General features: G+C 45.4%; 2 protein-coding genes across 3 annotated transcripts in view; both read left to right on the top strand.

Annotated features, from left to right (window-relative positions):
• The window catches only part of LOC138299952 (cytochrome P450 2G1-like), a 318,315-nt gene that overhangs the window by 140,566 nt on the left and 155,329 nt on the right, over positions 1 to 22,420 (top strand). For both annotated transcript variants that reach the window (XM_069238682.1, XM_069238681.1), the window contains one exon: positions 35 to 176. In XM_069238682.1, the coding sequence (XP_069094783.1) occupies positions 35 to 176 (142 nt within the window). The remainder of the gene's footprint in view (positions 1 to 34; positions 177 to 22,420) is intronic.
• On the top strand, positions 6,878 to 9,670 carry LOC138299953 (myb-related transcription factor, partner of profilin-like). Its single transcript, XM_069238684.1, has 2 exons — positions 6,878 to 7,401; positions 8,638 to 9,670. The coding sequence occupies exons 1-2, from the start codon at positions 6,948 to 6,950 to the stop codon at positions 9,396 to 9,398; spliced, it is 1,215 nt and encodes a 404-aa protein (XP_069094785.1). The 5' UTR covers positions 6,878 to 6,947; the 3' UTR covers positions 9,399 to 9,670.

Raw genomic sequence — 22,420 nt, forward strand, 5'->3', positions numbered from 1 at the left:
TTTTAATATATATATATATTTTTTTCAACACAAGGAAAAAGATAATCCTGAAACAGAATTCTACATGTCACAATTGGTCAAGAGTGTACTGAGTCTGTTCATAGCAGGCACGGAAACAGTCAGCACAACTTTAAGACATGCCTTGCTTCTTCTGATCAAGTATCCTGAAATTGAAGGTACTATGTTTAATGCTGCACAATACCCTCATCAATTGCAAGCTTTGTTTACATAACATGATCGAAAAGATGTTACCCTTGAGTCATTGCATTCCTTTTGATCTCAATCCACACATTGTATTGTATTGTAATCGTATTTATATAGCGCTTACTACCCCTGACGAGGCGTCGAAACGCTTTTCAATGAGTAGCACGCTACTCCGGAACCCAACAAGAATTAGTGATGGATTAGTATTGTTAAATAATGAGTACAGTTTTAGTATTATTATGAGTTAATTTGAGCCGCGGATATGAGAGTTTGTTAGTTTGATTGACTGGAGTAATGGAGGGGTGGAGGAGGAAAGAAATCCAGAAGTGTTAATTGGGAGTATATACTTCATTTACTCAACCCAAAGGCTTAGGATGAGTAAAGGGGGGCGGAGGGGGAAGAGTATGTGGAAGGGTTAGGGAGAGCATAGTAGCAGGGTGAGATGAATGCAGGAGAAGTTAGTAGAGTTGTGTGGGAGGTCACAGAGGTAGAGTGAGGTTTGGTGAGTTAGATGTGGAGGGAAGAGCTTAGGCAGATATATATAGGAGATGAAAGTGGTAGAAGGGATTTGGGATGAGTCAGAGAGAGAATGGAGGATAGTTTGATAGAGACATGACATAAGAGTGATGAGTAGATAAGTGTGATTAGATGAGAGCAGGAATTCATAGATATCTAGTATAACAACCCAAAACCAGGAGCCTTGCAATGATCCACGAAACATGTCAAGCACAGAAACAACATATACACATACATATATATATATATATATATATATATATATATATATATATATATACACACACACACACACACATGAATACACACACATATGCACATACAATACATAATTAGAATCATGGGTAAAAAATACATAGTCAGACAGGTTTAAAGAGTGTGTGTGTATTGTATTGTTATGACATAGTAGCAATACATATTTTCGAAAGAAACTATAAATAAATAGAAATATACATATAATCTGAAAAAAAATATTTATCCACATAGGAATATGCAGTTCATAGTTGTTTGAAAAAGGTGGTTATGAAGGAAAGAGACAACTCTTGAGTAGTTTTCTGAAGACAAAAAAGTTATCTGTGGCTCTTATAGTTGGGGGTAATGAATTCCATAGTTTGGCTGCTTGGACGGAGAAGGATGTACCACCTATAGTCTTTTTCTTGTATGGTGGTGTTCTAAGGCGGGGTGCCAATCTTGAGCGGAGGGTTCTTTGTTGGATGTATTTGGTAATTTTCTTTCTGATAAAAAGCGGTCCTGTTCCATGTATAGCTTTGTGGGTGATACAAAGCAGCTTGTAAGTGCATCTTCTGGCAAGGGGTAACCAGTGTAGTGCTCTCAAGGCAGGGGAGATGTGGGCTTGCAGCTTTATATGTAGTAGTAGCCTGGCTGCGGAATTCTGGATACGTTGTAGTTTTTTCATAACAGATAGAGATGATCCATGGTAGAGGCTATTGGCATAATCCAGTTTGGATAGTACAAGCGAGATAGTAGCTTGCACCTTGTGTGGAAATCTGAGGTGGGGGAAGATGCGTCGTAAAGTCTTTAAGGTGATGAAGCTTGTGCGTGCTAATTTGTCTACTTGGGCATTCATAGTTAACGTGGAATCCATGGTGATTCCTAGGTTTTTAACTTCCTTGGATAATTGAGGAGATGGTCCGAGATTGTCAGGTCAGACGCACAGAGGGTCATCATTTTTCCAGTCACCACATATGAGTATTTCTGTTTTGGAGGTATTTAGTTTGAGATGGCTCCAGGTCATCCACTGATCAACGGCTCTGAGGCAACTGAAGATTTGTGAGTTTTCAATGTTTTTGGGGCCTTCTAATTTAAGTAGTATTTGTGTGTCATCTGCATAGTTGTAGCATGTGAGATGGAAATCATTAATCAGTTCTGGTAAAGATATCATCTAGATGTTGAAAAGCAAAGGTGAGATGATTGACCCTTGGGGGACCCCTGCTTTTGTGAGGTAGGGTTCGGACGAGATGGGAGGGTGAGTGGATGATATTTGCTCTTTTTTGAAGATAGGAAGTAATCCAGTCGAGAGCAATCCCTTGTATGCCGGCTTCGTGGAGTCTTTGAGTTAGGGTGTCATGGTCAACCGTATCATTATATTAGACTCGCAAGCTTTCAATGAGCTTTTGCAGCTCAATTACTAATGGGCCTTTGTCCACACCACTAACAAACGCCTTTCTCTCAACATTAATTAAGTGATCAAAGGTCAGCTATCTCAGTATAGAGAATTAATTTAAATGTGCTCCAGTAAAGCTAAATTACAATTGCATAATATTTTGAGCCATAGAACATAAAGGAAAATAATAAATTATGCTGCTCTCAATGCCAGATGCGTGCCCCACCACAGTTTAAGCACTGGGGCAGTGAAGAGTCAGCAACAGTTAAATATAACCCTGATACCGTACCTTAAATTCTGCCAGATCTGTATATAATGTACTGTTGTTTTTTCTGAAGCGGTATGCAGCTCCCTCTGAGGATCGGCTGCAGCCAATGAGCCAGTTACAGGTAACGTTAGGTCTGGAAGTTCGCTAGGGTATATTCCATTTGCAATGTGTAGAAGGCTGTAAGAGGGTCTGTATCTATAAGCGTGTCTAAAACAAGGATTTATTTCCTTGTCAACCCATATGGGCTATAATAGTTCCATGTCACCCATCTATAATACAGCATTATGCCAAACAGGTGTGTAGAGAAGCCAAGGGTTTGATCAGGAAATGAGCTCTCTTCCTTAGCAGGAGGCAGAAAGTATGTGGTTTCTGTCACAGCTGCCTCTACCCTGTGCCATGTAGTACACACCCAGGAGATGGTGCATATTCGTGAGCTTGCTTTCTTTTTTGACCCAAGTGTGTGTTTCCCTGTACCGAGGGATAATTATGTAGATATAGCTAGTTGTTGGGCAAGCCAGTATGTTTTCATGTGGAGAAATTTTAGTCTACCCTTATTAATAAAAGCATACAATTATGTCCCCATGAGTTATGGTTGCTCCCCATCCCGCACAAAAGAACTAATGGTAATGTCTATTGTGGTAAGCAGCACGTGAGGGACTTGGATAGTGGTAGCATCCCGAACACATAATTGAACGAGGATGCTGTAATCATTTAATAAACAATGGATTAAACCCCACTTTTGATTGGGGGTGAATGTTTGCACTGTTCAGCGTTCTGTCCATCATCTGTTGTTTTTGTTTTTGTCGCCCTAAGTTGGAAGGGTATGCCTAGACGTGGGTCCCATGCTCATTGTGCCACTGGATTCAAGCTAGCATGTCTGATGAAGGGTGACACCCCAAAACTGGTCCCAGGATACTTCATTTTGGGTTCAGGGAGGACCTGGCATGGCAGTTCAGGCTGGAGTGTTCCCCTGGGGAGCAGAATCAAGAATATGGTTGGGTCCAAACTGGGGTGGTATGGTGAGCAAAACAACAATGGACTACACCCAGATCTTTGATTGAGGGTGAATGTTTGCATTGCTCAGCATTCCATTCATCATCTGATTTTTATATATTTATTGTAGGTAAGAGTACTGCTTGAGATCTGTTATCATTTCATGAAGAAGGGGCTCTATGTTATCATGCACCATGTTAAAAAGTCCGGCATTTATGTACATACCAAAGTACTTCAGGTTTGATGATTTCTTTTGAGAACAGGTATTGCCCACAGTAGAGCAGCTTGTATGAAAGTTCAGGGATAAAGCCTCACATTATGACCAACTAACATTATACCAAGAAAACAAGTCTATAAGGGTTATTGAGTGCTGGACTGTATGTTGCTGGACTTGAGATAGTTATCAAAATGTCACCAGCATGATACAGTGCTTTATTTCCGCCACCATGGCGGGAACCCCAGAAATACTTGATCTTTCCTAATGGCTGCCGCCAATGGTCCCAAAATCAATAGAAATAGCAGAGGGGACGGGCCTCCCCATCGCTTTCCTCGAGGGATAACGTTCTTCAGAGACAGATAATCACAATAGTTGACAATGGCTGTGGGATTGGTATGGAGCCATCATACCTGATAAATGCCTCACCTATCCCCATCCTGCCTAGGATACCACCTACTGATCAACTATACTATCCCGGTTGTGTCACAGATGATGTAAAAGGTGGGGGATTAATCTTCTGAGTCTATTCTTCAATATTTTTGCATAAACCTTCATATCACAAAACAATAGCGATATTGATCTATTTTCAGCACATTACAATATATATTTTTTGTCTTTGGGGATTAGGAAGATCTGTGCCCTATTATATTTTTCACATAAATGTCCTCTTTGACCAATGTCTTTATACATTTCACAAAGCACCTGGGTGACCAGATCTTTATTGATCTTATCAAACTCAAGAGGGAGCCATGTCTTCCTCTGGCGTCTTTGGAGTGGCCATCCCATCAAAAGTCTGAGCTATCTCATCCTCTGTGAAGTCCTAGCATAAGGTATCCCTGTGCTCATCTTTCAGGCAAGGCAGAGGGAGGTGTTGTGAGAAGCTGGCAATCAAATTCTCCAAGTGCGAAGGGGTAGAATCACATAGCATACCATAGTAGGAGGCAAGTTCTTCAGTAAACGCTTCTGGGTTAGTAAACAATGTAACACAAAAGGATGATGGACAGAGTGCTGAACAATGCAAACACTCACCCCCAGTCATAGATCTGGGTTTAATCCATTGTTCTTTTGCTCACTTTGCCACCCTAGTTTGGACCCAGCCATATGAAAATCAGTCTTGACCCTGTTCCTCATGGGAACAGTCCAGCCCAAACTGCCAAGCCATGTCCTCACTGGACCAGATACAAGCATCCTGGGACCGGTTTCAAGGTTTCACTCTTCATCAGCCAGGCTAGCTTGAATCCAGTGGCACAGTGAGCAAGGGACCCACGTCTGGGCATACCCTTCCCACTTAGGGCAACTTTAGCAACACAAAAGGATGATGGATGGAGTGCTGAACAATGCAAACAGTCACCCCAGTCATAGATCTGGGGGGTTTAATCCATCATTCTTTTGCTCACCATGCCATCCCAGTTTGGACCCAGCTATATGCAAATCAATCTTGACCCTGCTCCCAATTGGAGCAGTCCAGCCAGCACTGCCAAGCCAGGTCCTCCCTGTGACTTGGGGTGAGTGTTTGAAATGTTTCAACACTCCGTCCATCATTTTATTTTGTGATTTTGCCTTGTGCACCCTAAGTGGCTAGGGTATGCCCAGACGTGGGTCCCATGCTTGCTACGCCACTGGATTCAAGCTAGCCTGGCTGATGAAGGGTGATACCCTGAAACCGGTCCCAGGATGCTTGAATCCTGTCCAGGGAGGAACTGACTTGGCAGTTCGGGCTGGACTGCTCCCATTGGGCGCAGGGTCAAAACTGATTTGCATATAGCTGGGTCCAAATTGGGGTGAAGTGGCAAGTGAAAGAATGATGAATTAAACCCAGATCTGTGACTGGGGTGAGTGTTTGAAAAGTTTCAACACTCCGTCCATCATTTTATTTTGTGATTTTGCCTTAGTAAACAATGTGCCAGTTGGGTTTAACAGTACTAGGATCGTTCTAGTGGCATTTGCTGTATTTGTTGTGATAGCAGCAGGCATTCAGCTTTCTGACCCCTTTCATAACCACACTGATCTTAACCAGAGCAACTTTTGCCACTGTAGTGAATGACCGATTCAATTTGCATTTGGTTAGGAGCAATAACTTTAAAGTTCTAGGTCTGTGGTGGGAATTATACAACGCTGTCTGCTGTTCTGCCTCCCGGATTTTCAGCTCCTGCTACAATTTGTATTTATCAATTGCAGAGTCTCTCATCATTTCACCTTGTACCTACGATTTACCAACTACCCACAGGGTTTGATCCAAAGTTACCTGGCCTTTGTTATGTGTCAGCTAAGCCTTGAAGAAAGACTGTAAGTGGTTCCTTCTCCTTAGGAGTTCTATAACTAGCCATGTGCATTCTCCATGTGACCGGTGGAGGTATGAGAATGCCCATGTCAAGAGTAATCCTGATAAGGTCATGATCAGACAATCCATTCAGAGAACTGGAAGTCGCAACAGCCTTCTAATGAGAGTATGTGAATGCAGAAAGAAATCCATTCTGGATCTAGACCCATCAGCTATTTTAAAAAAAATGTTGTAATGGCCTTTTAAAACATGTTTTCTTTACAAAACAAGATATGTACTACAGAAAATTGGTTATACAGTTCGTGTGTCCAAAAAAAGCGTATTAATTTTAGTTAGATGGTAGGTACACATACAAATGCACCATGTCTACAGTTACATGGCTAGTAGACTTGCAGCAAAAGCAGTAACAAATGTATTAACTTATAAATGACAGCACATGTGTGAAAGGCCTGTTGTATTCTGGACTCATGAACTGTTGATGTGAACATTTAGGGCCATATTTATACTTTTTGACGCAAAGCTGCGCCGGCGCAGTTTTGCGTCAAAAGTTTTACAGCCGGCTAACGCCATTTCGATGCGCCGTGCAAGCGTCAAATTTATACTTTGACGCACGGCGGCGCAACCACCAGGTGGGAGTAATTTTTTTTGATGCACATCGCGCCGTCAAGTCGTAAAGGAAAACGACGTTAACGCGACGTAAATGACTGTGGGTCGATTTACGACAGCGCAACCCGGAAAGCGCAGTTTTTTTTGACGCAATAGCGTCAAAAATACCAGCGAACACTGCCCCTTCAGCAGAGGAGAGCCAAAATGGATCCCAGATGCCACTACAGACCCCAGGAAGATGACAGCAGACCAGGAACCAGCCAGGATGATCCATACAGGAACCAGGACATATATAGAAAAAAAGAGAAAGTGTCGCTTCAGTGCAGATGAGCAGGAAATCCTGGTTAAAGAGGTGATGGAACACCAGCACCAACTGCTCATCACCTCTAAGTTGCCAATCAGCAGGAGAGAGGCCATATGGCGACAAATGGTTGACAAGATCAACAGTGTGGCTGAAGTACGCAGGACAGTCACCGAGTGTAAGAAACGCTGGCATGACTGCAAACGTAGGACAAAGGAAAAAATGGCCAGGAACAGGAAGGCAGCACTGCAGACTGGAGGTGGGAGTCCAGCACACCAGGAGGCCCTGGACCACATGGAGGAGATGGTCGCAGCCATCATCCCTGAGGAGATCGTCACAGGGATTCAAGGACAGGACAGCGCAGACTACCACGAGACAACGCACATGCAGGGTAAGTCGCATGGGGAATTATAATGCAATAATGTGGACTGTAAGCAGGGGGGGAAATACCACTACACATTGCATGTAAGTCAGCATATACATGAAGTGGCATGGGTAAAGGGGCACAGCAGGGGGGCATGCCCTGCACATACAGAAGCTGGGGCACACCATTACACAACACCAACAACAGTCCCATGGGGGCATCCTGTTATGACAACAATGGAGCTAAGGGAAAGCCTCGACATGTGGGAAGGCCACTACGTCAAACTTACATCCTGGCACTCGTCAGCCAAAATATCTCCTACATTAACTAGGGCCCTATCAGCAATCCAGTAGCCAAAACAACAACTGCAATGTAACTGCCACAACAGTTGACACTACCACCTCTGATCACTGTGCAGCTATAGTAGCCAATGGCAGTAACCTCCCCATGGAACATACATACCTAAATTAGGGGGTGAGGATGACATCTGCAACCATCTCCTGAAACAAGACAAAGGCCCCAGTACACTCATATGTCAATGCCCATAGTTGTCACATACATCAGCCAAAGTAAACAGCAATAGGAGCCACACAGCACTAAGGACACACACATGCTGCATATGTCAGGGTCCTTCACGTGCCTGGCTAACAAGGCAACATCACAAATGTCATACTGCTCAGACAACAGCATTGAGGAGGGGACACATGCAACTGGTCACTTAAATACACCTGCACAGTCAGAGGACCATATAGGACATTGAGACGATAAACAGGGCAATCCAATGTAACACACATTACCCAACATCAGCTGGACACATGAACAATGTCTACATCCATATCACATCATAACATTGCCATGCATAGGATATGCCACATGTAATTTACAATTAAGTCAATGTGAACAATCAGGGATTGGGACAGATCCTGAGAGGCAAGTGTGCTGCCAGGGCAATCACAACACCCACAGCCAGTGAAAGGTCTCACCATAAGAATAGATATACACGGAGGGTCGAGTAGGACAAAAAGATGGCTATTCCATATTTGGTACAAAGCAACACCTAGAGGCGATTAGGCAGACAAGTCTGATAACTCAATATCATACATGTAACACACAGGTGGGCCATAGGCCTATAACAATGCCCATATGAAGGACAGCAGATACCAATACCAAACATGATCACAAAGTGAATTCATCAAAAGGCTGGCATGTTACGGCAAAATTGTCACAACACAGACACACTAATTGTACCCTGTTTCATTGCAGAGGAACATGGATCTCCTGCCGATATGCCAGTCCCTGATTTCCCTGATGACATGAATGACGAGCCCATAAACATTCCCCAGGAGACCATCCAAAAGGTCCTTGAAACCCTCCAGGCCCCACCTTCAGTCACAAGGAGGAGCACAGAACAAGCAGCCATCACAGAAGAACCACCCACCACTCCAATTGCAAGACCTGCCAGCTCCTACACAGCTGAGGACTCTGATGACACTGGCACCAGCTTTGAAAGAACTGTAGTTGGAGTACAGCGGGAGCTGGCCAAGGAGGTGCTGGTGGGGATGCAAAATATGGCAGCCAGCCTTGAGGGGGTGCACTCGTGCATGATGTCATCTGCAGATCAAGCAGCAGCTATGCAAGCCCTTACATCCATACTGCATGGACTACAAGAAACTATAAAGGAATTCACCACTGCAGTAAGGGAGTTGCCACAACACCTCGCACCTCAAACTTTTCACTGCATGCACGAATTCTATCATGACTCCCTCAGGGCCGACCTGGCTGCCTACCATCGTGATGTAGCTGCTATTCTCAAAAACCAGCAGGCCCTCCTTGCTGCAGTACTGCCATTAAGAACTTCACAGGGAGCAGCCACCGGGATGTCTGACTCCACGTCTTCTAACACTGAGGTGTGTGTTGCACCTTCACAACCAACAACAACAAGGACAAAGCAGGCAACACACACATCAGAAGAAGAAGACATGGAACAGATCACATTCACACGGAAGAGTACCCGGAAGCACTAGTCCCTGCACCATGGCCTACTTTGACCAAGGTCCTATGTTTTGTCAAATGCCAGTCTCATTACAACTATACTCAATGACTGTTCTGCTAACCACTGTATGACTTGTCAGCATTGCCAAGGAATGTCTCTCTCCTACTAATCGGCAAATCCTCTCCCTCTGCACTGTCTGTTACATCACCCCAGCATGGCAGGAGCATCATCCACACCCCTTCTGTAGGATCACCATGTAAGAATGCACCAGAACGGACTCAGCAAACATGGACAATGTACATTTTGCACTACAGCACCTATCAATAAATGGCACTTGCACACCTAATATGTCTCTGTGTTATTTGACACATCAACTGTGCAGTAGATAACTCTAAGGTGCCTGTGTGACAACCATGCAGCTTGTCAAAACAACTGTCCTGGCATCATGTAGTCTGATACATCTGTGCAGTGTCCAGGATTGCATCATAGCCTGACCATCCTGAGGAGAACAACTGATGAAGGGACAAACCACACACAATCATGCTGTGTTGGACAGAATAATGCTCCATCTATAGCAATCAAAGTCAACTAATGGTGGCTGATAAATGTAGGCACCATGCAATAATAAAACATGAAATTATGCAGTAAAATCTAAGCAAACACAACTAAACACAGCATCAATCACCCTTTCAGAGTATACTTCCATGAAGGGAAGTCATGCTGAATTTTTGCACACATGATCTATGTCAGCAATGAAGACAACAAGACAAGAGTGTCAACAACACCTCATCTACAAAGATGTCCCTGAACATCACACTGCAGTCCGACCTAATAAATTACCCACAATACCAATTCTGGAAGCACACTTTGTGATGTAGAATACATACTCATCAACACAATTCCTTGGTGATCCATGTAAACTACTAATGGTGGTTCTATCAAATGGTGGATACTTACCAAGTTAGCACAGGGGTAGCTGCCATTTAAAACCTCTATTTTCTTCAGTGTGTAGCATAGGAAACAAATGTCATAGAAAAACAATCACCTACACTGATGTCAAGGCCATGATCAAGTAGCAGTTAACACATAATGCAAAGGGTTAACTATATATTTATTCATATGTATTCACACCAGAGGCAACTAAGGGAAAAGTCATACCTACACTAATCTAACCTGACAACTCCTAACCCACAACTGTCCCTAACTAACCTAATCTAAGCTTACTCTACACATATAACGAATCGATCTAAACATCAGCCCCCCACCCACCATTATGAGACAGGACACATGCATACTATACACACATACTATACTATCCTAAACAATCATATATTTTTTTGTTATTTGTTTTTATATTTTTTTTTATATATATTTTTTTTTTTATCTAAACAGACAGGAATCCCAACATTGACACCCACCCACCCACACACTCAAAAATGAAAAACAGAAAGAATAAGGACCCCCCACCCTCCTCCCTAACACTAACTAAGCTAACAACCTATACTAACCTAACACTAATCCCCAAAACCCACCTTCATGATAAAAAGGAAAGAGGAGAGAGGGGAGGGATACATTTTAATGAATCAAATAAGTCCTAGAGGTTGGCCCTCCGTAGGGTCCGCCTGATGGACCTAACCCACTTTTTAATGTACGCCACATCCTGGCTCAGCTTGCCCACCTTACAAATGAACTTGTCCATTTTCCTCTCTAAAGCCTGGAATGCCGCAGGGTCAATAGGAGGTGCTGCTGCTGTCTGTGTGCTGGCAGAGGTGCTCGGTGTGGGAGTTGTTGGTAGCCCACTGGACTGTCTTGCAGCTCTGAAATTGCTGGGTCCAGGTCGTGCTGCAGAGGCAGGGACAACTGTCCCCGCCATTGCTGGGGCCACTTGGGGAGAACTGGTGGATGTGGTGGTAGTGGCTGTAGTGGGCAACGTTGGGCCACCCTGTGGTGAGGCCCACCATGCTCCGGAGGCCCGATCCGCCTGGTATTTTCGGGCCATCCGTCGGAACCCCGACTGCACCTGCAGGATGTGCTGGTATCTCATTGCCCGCCTTTCAAAATCATGCCTCTGTGCGGCACTCATGTTTGCAGCTGTGAAGAGAAAGGGCAACTATTTACCATAGGAAATGCATTGGGTGGAATAGCACAATGGGTCAATTGGACATTACTTTTACTGTTGTTGTAACAGCTAATTTCACCACATAGATCATTGAAAGTCTCAGAGGAATTACATGGGAAGCCTGCATACAAAAGGGCATCTCACACCTAGCATATCAATGTCTCTACATGATGGGTGACTTCAGCCTAAACTTCTCATCCAAATAATTGGTAATGCAGCTCACATTATGGCTGCACCTCCTCCGCCTACTGCCTTATCTACATATGTCAGTCTATGTGATAACAATCACAACCCTCAATATCTGCCATTTGTAATTGTTTTTGCTAGTATAGAACTCATGTGCCATAACCGAGTGTGTACACTAGGTTCTAAACAAAGTTGCAAATGGTCACAAGTATGTGTAACATACTGGTTGCTACAGTCCTAGGTACCCTATTCCCAAACACATGGCAGTCTTTGAGGGTGGGGTGGGAAGAACAACCAACAATCCCATATTCAATGCACACCCAGGAGTGTCTAGAAAGCTCAACAAGTTTTTGCCTCCACACACACAACACCAGTGAAGGCCTAGCAACAAATTGGAGTCAGCTAAACCTTGTCCTATCCAAGGTCCACACATGTCAAAATGTACTGACTTAGGCCAACATCACATACTACCAGTGATGCATATTTTACCACACACACAGAGGAGCAAGAACACCCATGATCATGAGTAGAATGTACACCTAGGCCATTGCACTCTAGTCCCACACACTTCAAGTTCAACTTGTGGAAGTACATGCCCCCGGAAGATCCAACCTACAGTGTACTTAGTCTATTGTTAACTAGGGAAGCAGCATATTTCAGACAAGCCTTCTGCAGAAGCTATCTGGGAGAATGTCAGTCTGAAATGCAGACTCAGTCCGAGACAAGTCCCAGAGCAGCTCTTACATTAACCAGTGTATTCCACATGACTCACCCCATTCCCCATAGCGGGTCCTACTGGAATGGCCTACAGACCCAAAATCTGAGAAATGGATAAGCATATGGCTACTCAAACTGAAGTGATATTTGAAATCCCACTAATGGAACAATACTAATGAATGGGCAGCGCATCAAACCTTGAATTCTGTTGAACACACAGTAGTCCATCATGCATCACCAGCAAACAATAAAAATAGCACACATGCAACACTCACTGTAGGTGTCGGACCGCAAAATGAGCCACCTCTCCCACAGTGTACGGTGCAGGTCCACCTGTAAAGCATGGAAGGTAGAATATACTCAGAATCCATGCACTGACAAACAATTGCAATTACAAAGACAATGTGAGAATATGACATGCATAATGAAACACTTTCACACATGCTCATACTGCATGGAATTATTTTTGAGCAACATTTACTTTGGATGAGTGTCCTGCTGCAGTTACACACCCTACTACACATATGCAGTGGCCCGGACAGTTATGTGGTGTCAAAGATGCACCTCCATTAGTATGCCCCAACAATATAGGGGTGCATTCATCTCATCATGTGCATCCAAGAGAGACATCCAAAAGCTGGTTACTTGAGGACTGCATGACCTCTCAAACTCAAACACCCTATGTGGTCATTTTCTCCACACACCAACCAGACACACATGTGACATATGTGTGGACAACATTGCTAACTTCAATTGACGTGAAAGCAGCACTCATTTATAGCATCATATTGGGTTTACAAATGTCAGTTTAGCTATGGCCTCTACATATGTAGGTATGATGTTTCAACATCCATTTTTCACTGGCTATTGTGACCTGTAGAGTTCTAATTGAGTCATTAACGTGTTGCTTGTCTGACACAAAGGCAGCACTACATTACATACTGCTACAGGCAACAGGTATGTGTAGAAAACATGAGCTACCTGACTGCTAGCATTTGTCTTCCTTCACATTGTGCATCAATTACCCAGTAGGTTTCCCTAGCATTACACACAGTCAGCTACTTATCTGGCAGATTGGGTAACAATCATCACATGTCGCCACGCAGCTTTAAATTGTGCACATGTAATTGATGTGTACTCACCAACATGGCCACCAATCCTGATTCCCAGGTGGTCCAGCATATCTTGCTCCCTGGATATCAGATCAGCCCAGCGGTGCTTAAGTTGATGTTCATTCCTCAGGCTACCATAGACACGGACCAAGTGATGGCGCACCTTCCCCCACCGGACTTTACGGGCCTCCGTGTGATACCCCTGTATCACCCTACCCCCAGCCTCCAGCATGAGTGGGAGGAAATGGCAAAAAAGCCATATAAATCCCCCCAATTCCTCCTCACCCATCCTGGCAAGCCATGGCCTACCAGACATGTCATCACTGACAAAGGTGAAAAAGTTGGAGAAAAAGGAAAAGGGGGAAAGGGGGAAATGGGGAAAGGTAGAGTAGTGAAAAACAAAGAAAACTTAAGAAGAAGAGCCCAACTAACCCCTATATTACACTACCCACAACAGACTCCCACAGACAATAAAAGAAACACTGGACTTGACAAAATAATACAAAACAGACTCTGACAGTATTCAACAACAAGACAATGATGACAAAAGCACAATTGAGAAGCTACACATGACACAAAAGCACTAATACACAGGACAACACTTTCCACACAGCCACACAGTCTAGAATAATCTGAGACTGCAAAGTGAAAATGAAAGTACACCCACTGTACACATTCTGTAAACAGGATATCCTATTACATCACATCCTGCATAAAATGGCCGCTTTTTTTCCCCGCTATGCGTCATTTTTTCACGCATACAGATTGTGCGTCATATTTTTTGACGCATAGGAGTGCACATAATGCAGAGTCAAAAAAAAATTCATCATTGGACCATTATATTTGTTTGAGGCTTATTTTACAGTTCTAGAGTTGAAAATTAAGCCGCTGGCAATTATGATATCTAAATATGAAAATTAATTTTGACTCTGCATTATCTGCACCCCTGTGCGTCAAAAATTATGACGCACAAGCTGTATGCGTGGAAATATGACGCATTATGTAAAAAATGGTGGCCATGTAATGCTGGATAGTATTGTATCTATTTTTCGACAAATATGTCTTTCATTTGTCAAATTGTGAAAAGTATTTTGTCATGACCAAACGGTGCTAAGTAATACACATTTGGGGTTAGCTATGGCAAATGTCCCTTATAGGATGTATAGAAGGTATTCACAGTGCAATAGTAATGATTGGTCAGAATGGATATTACTCATAATTGTACACATATGTGGGTAATTGCTGATGGCTAATTTCAAAATATGAATGGTATACCAGGATGTATACCTTAGCTAAAACGTGTCCACATTTATCACGGTAATCAAACTTATATAAAGGCCAAATAGGTAGTGCAATTGTCGCCAACACTTTTTAAGGGGGTAACCATGTCCTAATTACGAGTTAATGTATCTTGAATGTGTTTTCCTTTTGACATGTAGGGCACACATGCACCTTATGCATGTGTGTGATTCACATGTGCATATATAATGTCTATTTGGGGGGCAGTAGAGGTGGACTTAGGCCCCCAGCACCCTAGGGTTTGCTCTTCCAGACTTGCAAATTTATCCACGGGTTTCCCAAATTCAGTAATGCTAAACCTGCAGCAGCAGGCTCATGGAAGCAAATAGGGTATGATTCACTGTTTGCCATTCTGTAATCCCATTTGCCCATTTGACGTTTGCCCTATTGATTCTTGGGAGAAATATGACATACCATTTTGCATTGATATTTTTGGCTAAATCTCAACATTCCTCATTTCCTGAGGGCTAATAGGTTGTTGATGTATGTGGCCCTTTATGCATTACCTGGTTTAGTGGCATGTTTCATTCTTCCTGCTAGGTTACAACTGGGACACTACTGTGATCGGCTGCTTGCAAATAATTTGTTGATTGGATGGTACATGTGTATGTGTGTGGTCAAATATTGATCCTGTGTCAACTGTCAGGGTGTATGTTGTCACTGTAACTTCCAGGTCTCCGCATGAGTTAGTGGCAGCTAATCTTGTTTCTATTGGGTATTGTTTGTAGCAAAATTTGAGAGAAGCCATTGAGGACATGGTCACCTACACGTGGATGGTACCACCCTGTCACTGAAAACGTGTAATGAGACTTTCAACTGGGCAACCTTGGTGTGCTGAGTGAGAGAATGTCTCAGGTGTCTGGATCCGGCATGTGTCATTGCAACATTTCTACTCCAGTTGGCCTCTGTGGATGGTAATGTATCAGGAAACATCATAGCCTCTGTGCAGAAGTAAATGGCTGGTATTCAACACACGACTCATCTTTATCATTTGAAAAATGTTACTCAGCGTTTGAACAGTCAGGGTCCTCATATGTGTTACCTTTTCATGGACATTATCTGAGGTTGCTGGTTTTGATGGAGGCCATTAACACCATCATACACTATGGTCCTGGTCCACTGTCACACTTTGTAGTTTAGGCATTAATGAGGGCCAGACAACGGAAGGGCCAAGATTTGGCTATTCAAGGGCACTGTCACAAATCTGATACAAATAACAGTCAGATGATGCAATACTATGTATTTGAGTATACATTGATGAGGCTAATGACAAAATAGTGTCTGAGGCACAAGAGGTTTTGGACAGTACGTGTGGTCCATAGGTGGACCCCAGGTATCTGTAGAGTGACCCACGGACAGGTGCCAGTCAGGCTGACAGGATGCTGGGTCAATCAGGAGCAAGTTCTTTCAGTAATTACATGATCACGTGTTCTGACTAGGACTGGGCAGAGGGAGCAGTAGACAGTTGAGATGTCACACTGTGTATGTCCTGTGTTGTTTTGAAGGTGACACATGAACCCTGATCAAGTTTTCTACAGCAACATTAGTGTCAAAACTTAATGATGTAATAGCTCAAATTCCAACATGTATGCAGTAGGAGGCATCAGCAGGGAGGGGGCATGTACATTTGGGTGGTGTGCATGGAGGGGATCACTGGTGTGGCCTCCATCTGTGTCTCACTAGTCCTGTCAGTTGGGATTTGCTGATAAATAGCCCACAGTACCTTTCACAGAAGAATCAATCTACAGGTGATACCAGGCCTTATAAACTCCAAGCCAGTGTATTATATGAGCTGAGTTCCATGCAGTGAGATGGTAGTATGACAATGGTAGGCATAGTAAAGGGTGTGGCACACTGGATGACTCTTGTGAGGGTGTGTGTGTAGATGAGGGAATCTCAGTGTACACAAATCCACATTGCAGGGACCTCTTCAGACAGGTGGGGTGTAAGCAGCTGCATGTGTGTGTAATGTTTTTAGAAAAGGGCTGACATGTAGATGGGATGTGATGTGCTGGATGCTTGTCATAGGTGTAGCACTTGTGCTGTGTATGTTCTGCTTATGTGTAACTCTAGTGACAGATAGTCATTGCAATGATAGTAATTAGTTGGAATTACTGTTGGCAAGAGTGTATTCCTACATTCCTGTTCCTGAAGCATTAGCATGTGAACTGCCTGATGTATGAGGCCTGTTTTCCCCTAGTTGAGTGATGGTGTTTTAGTTGTGTGCCATCTACTGCGATGATCCATGTTTCCTACATGTATGTGAGTCATATGTGTGGTCCTCAGCTATTGCCCTTCAAAGGTGAACTGTACAGGATGTCTGTCATTTACATTGTGTGTGTGTTTGACCATTGTATGGTGGCCATTACATTTGTGGTGTATATTTTTGTGTCATGATTGTTGTATCATTATTGCTCAATGAGACGACATTCTTCTTCAGATATTCCAAGCTAAAGGTGGGCAGAAATGAATAGGCCAAACCATGATGTGGTGTTTGTTATTAGTCTTTATTTACAATAGTGCATTAACCCTTTCTGTGCCGCGGACGTAGTGGTTACGTCCCGCGGCACAGTGCTGCTGTGCCGAGGACGTAACCACTACGTCCTCGGCACACAGCCCAGAGGGAGCGCTCTCATTCCCTCTGTGTGCTTCTCCCCCACCCCCCAAAGTCAGGGATGGAAGGGGAAGCCCTTCCCCTTCCACCCCCGACCCCCCCATCCCCCCATAATGACGTCAGCGCGCGATTGCGCGCTTACTTCATTATAGGATCCTCGCCGCACAGGAAGCCATTTGCTTCCTGTGCGGCGACGAGTAAAGAGGTGAGTTCCTCTTCCCGGTGGGTGGGGGGTTGGGGCTAAAGATGCACCGGGGAAAAGGAAAGGCTTTTCCTTTTCCCCGGTGTCTCTTTGAGCATTCCTGCTGCCCGATCGCATTGCGATCGGGCAGCAGGAATGCCCACTAGACACCAGGGATTGTTTTTTTTTGTTGTTCTTTCGTGTTTTTGTCTTCCGGGGAGCGGCCCCTTGGGCAAGGGTCTCTCCCCTTTAGGGGGCAATTACTACGGCCATTTCTGCCCCCCTTGGGGGCAGATCTGGCTACTTTTTAGCCAGATCTGCCCCCAAGGGGGGCAGAAAACACTAGATCACCAGGGATTTATATTGTTATGAGCATTTATGTGTTGGGGGGTGCCCCCTTGGGCAAGGGGCGCCCCCCCAAGGGGGCAGAGAACTGTTGGCCTTTTCTGCCCCCCTTGGGGGCAGATCAGCCTATTTTTTTTAGGTCCATCTGCCCCCAAGGGGGGCAGAAGCCACTTAGGCACCAGGGATTGTGTGTGTAGTGGATAGGGGGGCGCCCCCTTGGGCAAGGGTCGCTCCCCTTTGGGGGGCATGTCTTTAGGGCCATTTCTGCAGAGAACTGTTGTTCTTTTCTGCCCCCCTTGGGGGCAAATCGGCTGTAGGAAAGTCCTCCTTTTTTGCCTGATCACCCCCACACTTTTTGGATAGGTACTGGTGGTTACTGACTCTTGGCTGTGCCCTGGGTACTGCTTACCAGTCCCAGGGCCAGTGCTCTGTGTAAAATGGATATGCAAATTAGGCTAATTATAATTGGCTAAGTTAACCTACCTATAAGTCCATAGTATATGGTAAGGCATGTAGGTTAAGGGACCACAGCATAGGTGGTGCACACCTAGGTGCACTGCTGCAGTGCCCAGTGTCATTTTAAAAGCAAGCCTGCCTTGCTGGCTGCTTTTAAATTAAAGTTATATGCAAATTCGACTTTGGAATTAAAAGTACTTCCAAAGTCTTAAACTACCTTATTTTTACATATAAGTCACCCCTAAGGTGTGCCCTATGTGCCCCTAGGGCTGGGTGCCATGTAACTATAAGCAGGGACTTTATAAAAATAGATTTATAAGCCCTGGTGAGGTAAAAACAGCCAAATTTGTTTTTCCCTCATGGAAGTAAATGGCCTTCATAGGCTAGAATGGGGAGACTTTATTTTAAATTTTAAAGTCTCCTTAAATGTTGCATACCAAGAATTTGGTATCAAATTAATTGTTGTAATAAATCCCACAACTTCCAGTTGTTGGATTTAATATAACTTGTTCAGGTAAAAAGTTTAGACTTTACCTAAAAAGTTGCCAATTTCAGCTCTGCATTGTTTTTGCTGCTGTGCTCTGATTGGCCAGCCTGCAGCAGCTTTTGCCAAGCTGCCTTGATGAGGTGTGAAGCGGCCTGGCTTCACACAAAGGAATGTGCTTGGGGGAGAGAATCTCCCCTCAGCAGATGGTGAGGCAGGAAGGGGGAGGGCTGCCAAATTGGTCTTCAAAGGCAGAGAAGGACATCTGGAGCACCCAGCAACACCCCCACATCCTGCAACCCCAGACAACTAGGTGCCCCCTTGATTAGATTAGTAGAGGGCAGGAGAGGGGTGTGTTTATGATTTTTAGCCACACCAGTGGTGGGCTCAGCCAGATGTAACCTCCAAAACTCAGATTCAGCCATGTTGGATTTTTAGAGACTGTTGCCTTTTGGGATGGATTTTTGCCACACTTCCCAGGAAGTGGTCATCACAGGGGGACGACCCTGTACCTGATTGGAGGACCAGGACCCCCCTGCTTTTCACCCAGGAGCAAGGATAAAACTGGCAGACCTGCCCCCACACCTCAGATCCCCACTAAATTTCAAGAAGAAGGAACTAAAGGAGAAGAAGGACTGCCCTGCTGGACCCCTGGCCTGCACCTGGAACCTGCACTCAGAAGGACTGCACCAGCTGCACACTTGGGCTTCACCACAAGAAGGACTTTGCCTGGCTTCAACTGGTTCAAGGAGGGACTCCCTGTTTGCTACAGGTGAAAAATTGCTATCCAGAGTCCCCCTGCACCAACTCCTGAAAAGTGACCAGCTGACCACTGTCCAGTGGCCAAAAAGGAGTTTGCGCCAGGTGCATTCTGGGAGTTGAAGTCCGCACCCCCCAAGGACCATCACAGAACTTCTGGACCCTTGGGGTGAGCTGTGGACCCCAAAAGAACCTTAAAAGAACATCTGGGTGAAGCCCCAGAAGTTTGGAAAAGATTTGAAAAATTTGTAAAAAAGCTCCAGAGAGGGACCGACCCGCCGCGGAAATTCTAGCCGGCTTGCCTCAACCGCGACCCGGCCTGACTTGGTGGTTCGTCCCGGTAAAGAAAAACCTCCGAAAAAGAGACTAAGTCCGAAGGTAAAAAGTTGACCGGGACCTCCCAGCCATCGTATCCGAGAAGGGCTCCACGGACGTCGGATCAAGATCCAGGTTTACACCGGTCGAAGGATTTTCATCTCGAAAAAACGACTAAGTCCGAAGGTAAAAGTCTCCACCGAGGAAACCCACATTGCGTATCCGGACAAGGGCTCCAGGAGGTCGGATTCAACTGGCAGGTTCGTCCCGGTGAAGAAAAACTTCAAAATAAAGACTAAGTCAGTAGGTAACTTTTTAACCGAGGCCTCCCGCGACTTGTAGCCGAGCAGGGCTCCATCGCGGTCGGCCTGAAACTTTGACTTTGCCCCGGTCGAGGTGCAACCAGATGACCCGATTGGCGCTTTTTGTTTCTAAGCGCTAGAAAAATAATAATTCTTTAAAAATTCATATCTCCGGTTCCCTTTATCCGATTTTATTCGTTTTTGTGTCATTTTAAAGATAACAATATAAACTATTTTTATAAATTGGCTTTGGATTTTTAAACTGTTTCCTGTGTTTTATTTAATTACTGTTTTGTGATATTTGAATGCTTTACACACTGTCTCCTAAGTTAAGCCTTGACGCTCGTTGCCAAGCTAACAAGGGTTGAGCTGGGATTAATTTACTGAGACCTAACTGTACCTAGGTGGAGGTTAGTGGCTTGTTGCTAGGTGTAGGTACCTACCTGCCCTTACCAATAACCCATTTTCCAACATCAGCCTATTTTTTTTAGGTCCATCTACCCCCAGGGGGGGCAGAAGCCACTTAGCCACCAGGGATTGTGTGTGTAGTGGATGGGGGGGGGCGCCCCCTTGGACAAGGGTCGCTCCCCTTTGGGGGGCATGTCTTTTAGGGCCATTTCTGACCCCCTTGAGGGCAGATCAGCCTATTATTTTTAGGCTGATCTGACCCAAGGGGGGCAGAAACCACTAGATCACCAGGGATTTATATTGTTATGAGCATTTATGTGTTGGGGGGTGCCCCCTTGGGCAAGGGGCGCCCCCCCAAGGGGGCAGAGAACTGTTGGCCTTTTCTGCCCCCATCGGCCTATTTTTTTTAGGTCCATCTGCCCCCAAGGGGGGCAGAAGCCACTTAGGCACCAGGGATTGTGTGTGTAGTGGATGGGGGGGCGCCCCCTTGGGCAAGGGTCGCTCCCCTTTGGGGGGCATGTCTTTTAGGGCCATTTCTGCCCCCCTTGAGGGCAGATTGGCTACTTTTTAGCCAGATCTGCCCCCAAGGGGGGCAGAAAACACTGGATCACCAGGGTTTGTTATTTTTATGTGTATTTATGTGGGGGGGGTGCCCCCTTGGGCAAGGGGCGCCCCCCCAAGGGGGCAGAGAACTGTGGCCTTTTCTGCCCCCCTTGGGGGCAAATCGGCCTATTTTTTTTTAGGTCCATCTGCCCCCAAGGGGGGCAGAAGCCACTTAGGCACCAGGGATTGTGTGTGTAGTGGATGGGGGGGCGCCCCCTTGGGCAAGGGTCGCTCCCCTTTGGGGGGCATGTCTTTTAGGGCCATTTCTGCCCCCCTTGAGGGCAGATCAGCCTATTATTTTTAGGCTGATCTGCCCCAAGGGGGGCAGAAACCCCTAAAAACCAGGGATTTTTTTTTATGTGTTTATTTTTGTGGGGGGGCGTCCCCTTGGGCACGGGGCGCCCCCCCAAGGGGGGCATTGACCTGTTGGCCATTTCTGCCCCCCCTGGGGGCAGATGGGCCTATTTTTGTAGGCCCACCTGCCCCCAAGGGGGGCAGAAGCCACTTAGACACCAGGGATAGTGTGTGTGTGTGTGTTAGTGGATGGGGGGGGGCCTTGGGCAAGGGTCGCCCCCCACTTTGGGGGCACATGTACCCAGGCCATTTCTGCACCCCTTGGAGACAGATCAGCCTATTATTTTTAGGCTGGTCTGCCCCCAAGGTGGGTAGAAACCACTAGAACGCCAGTTTTTTTTTTTTATTTGTGTATTTTTGTGGGGGGGCATTGACCTGTTGGCCATTTCTGCCCCCCCCGGGGGGAGATGGGCCTATTTTTGTAGGTCCATCTGCCCCCAAGGGGGGCAGAAGCCACTTAGGCACCAGGGATTGTGTGTGTAGTGGATTGGGGGGCGCCCCCTTGGGCAAGGGTCGCTCCCCTTTGGGGGGCATGTCTTTTAGGGCCATTTCTGCCCCCCTTGAGGGCAGATCAGCCTATTATTTTTAGGCTGATCTGCCCCAAGGGGGGCAGAAACCCCTAAAAACCAGGGATTTTTTTTTATGTGTTCATTTTTGTGGGGGGGCGTCCCCTTGGTCACGGGGTGCCCCCCCAAGGGGGGCATTGACCTGTTGGCCATTTCTACACCCCCTGGGGGCAGATGGGCCTATTTTTGTAGGCCCACCTGCCCCCAAGGGGGGCAGAAGCCACTTAGACACC

Source organism: Pleurodeles waltl, chromosome 6 (genome assembly GCF_031143425.1).
Source record: "Pleurodeles waltl isolate 20211129_DDA chromosome 6, aPleWal1.hap1.20221129, whole genome shotgun sequence".
NCBI lineage: Eukaryota > Metazoa > Chordata > Amphibia > Caudata > Salamandridae > Pleurodeles > Pleurodeles waltl.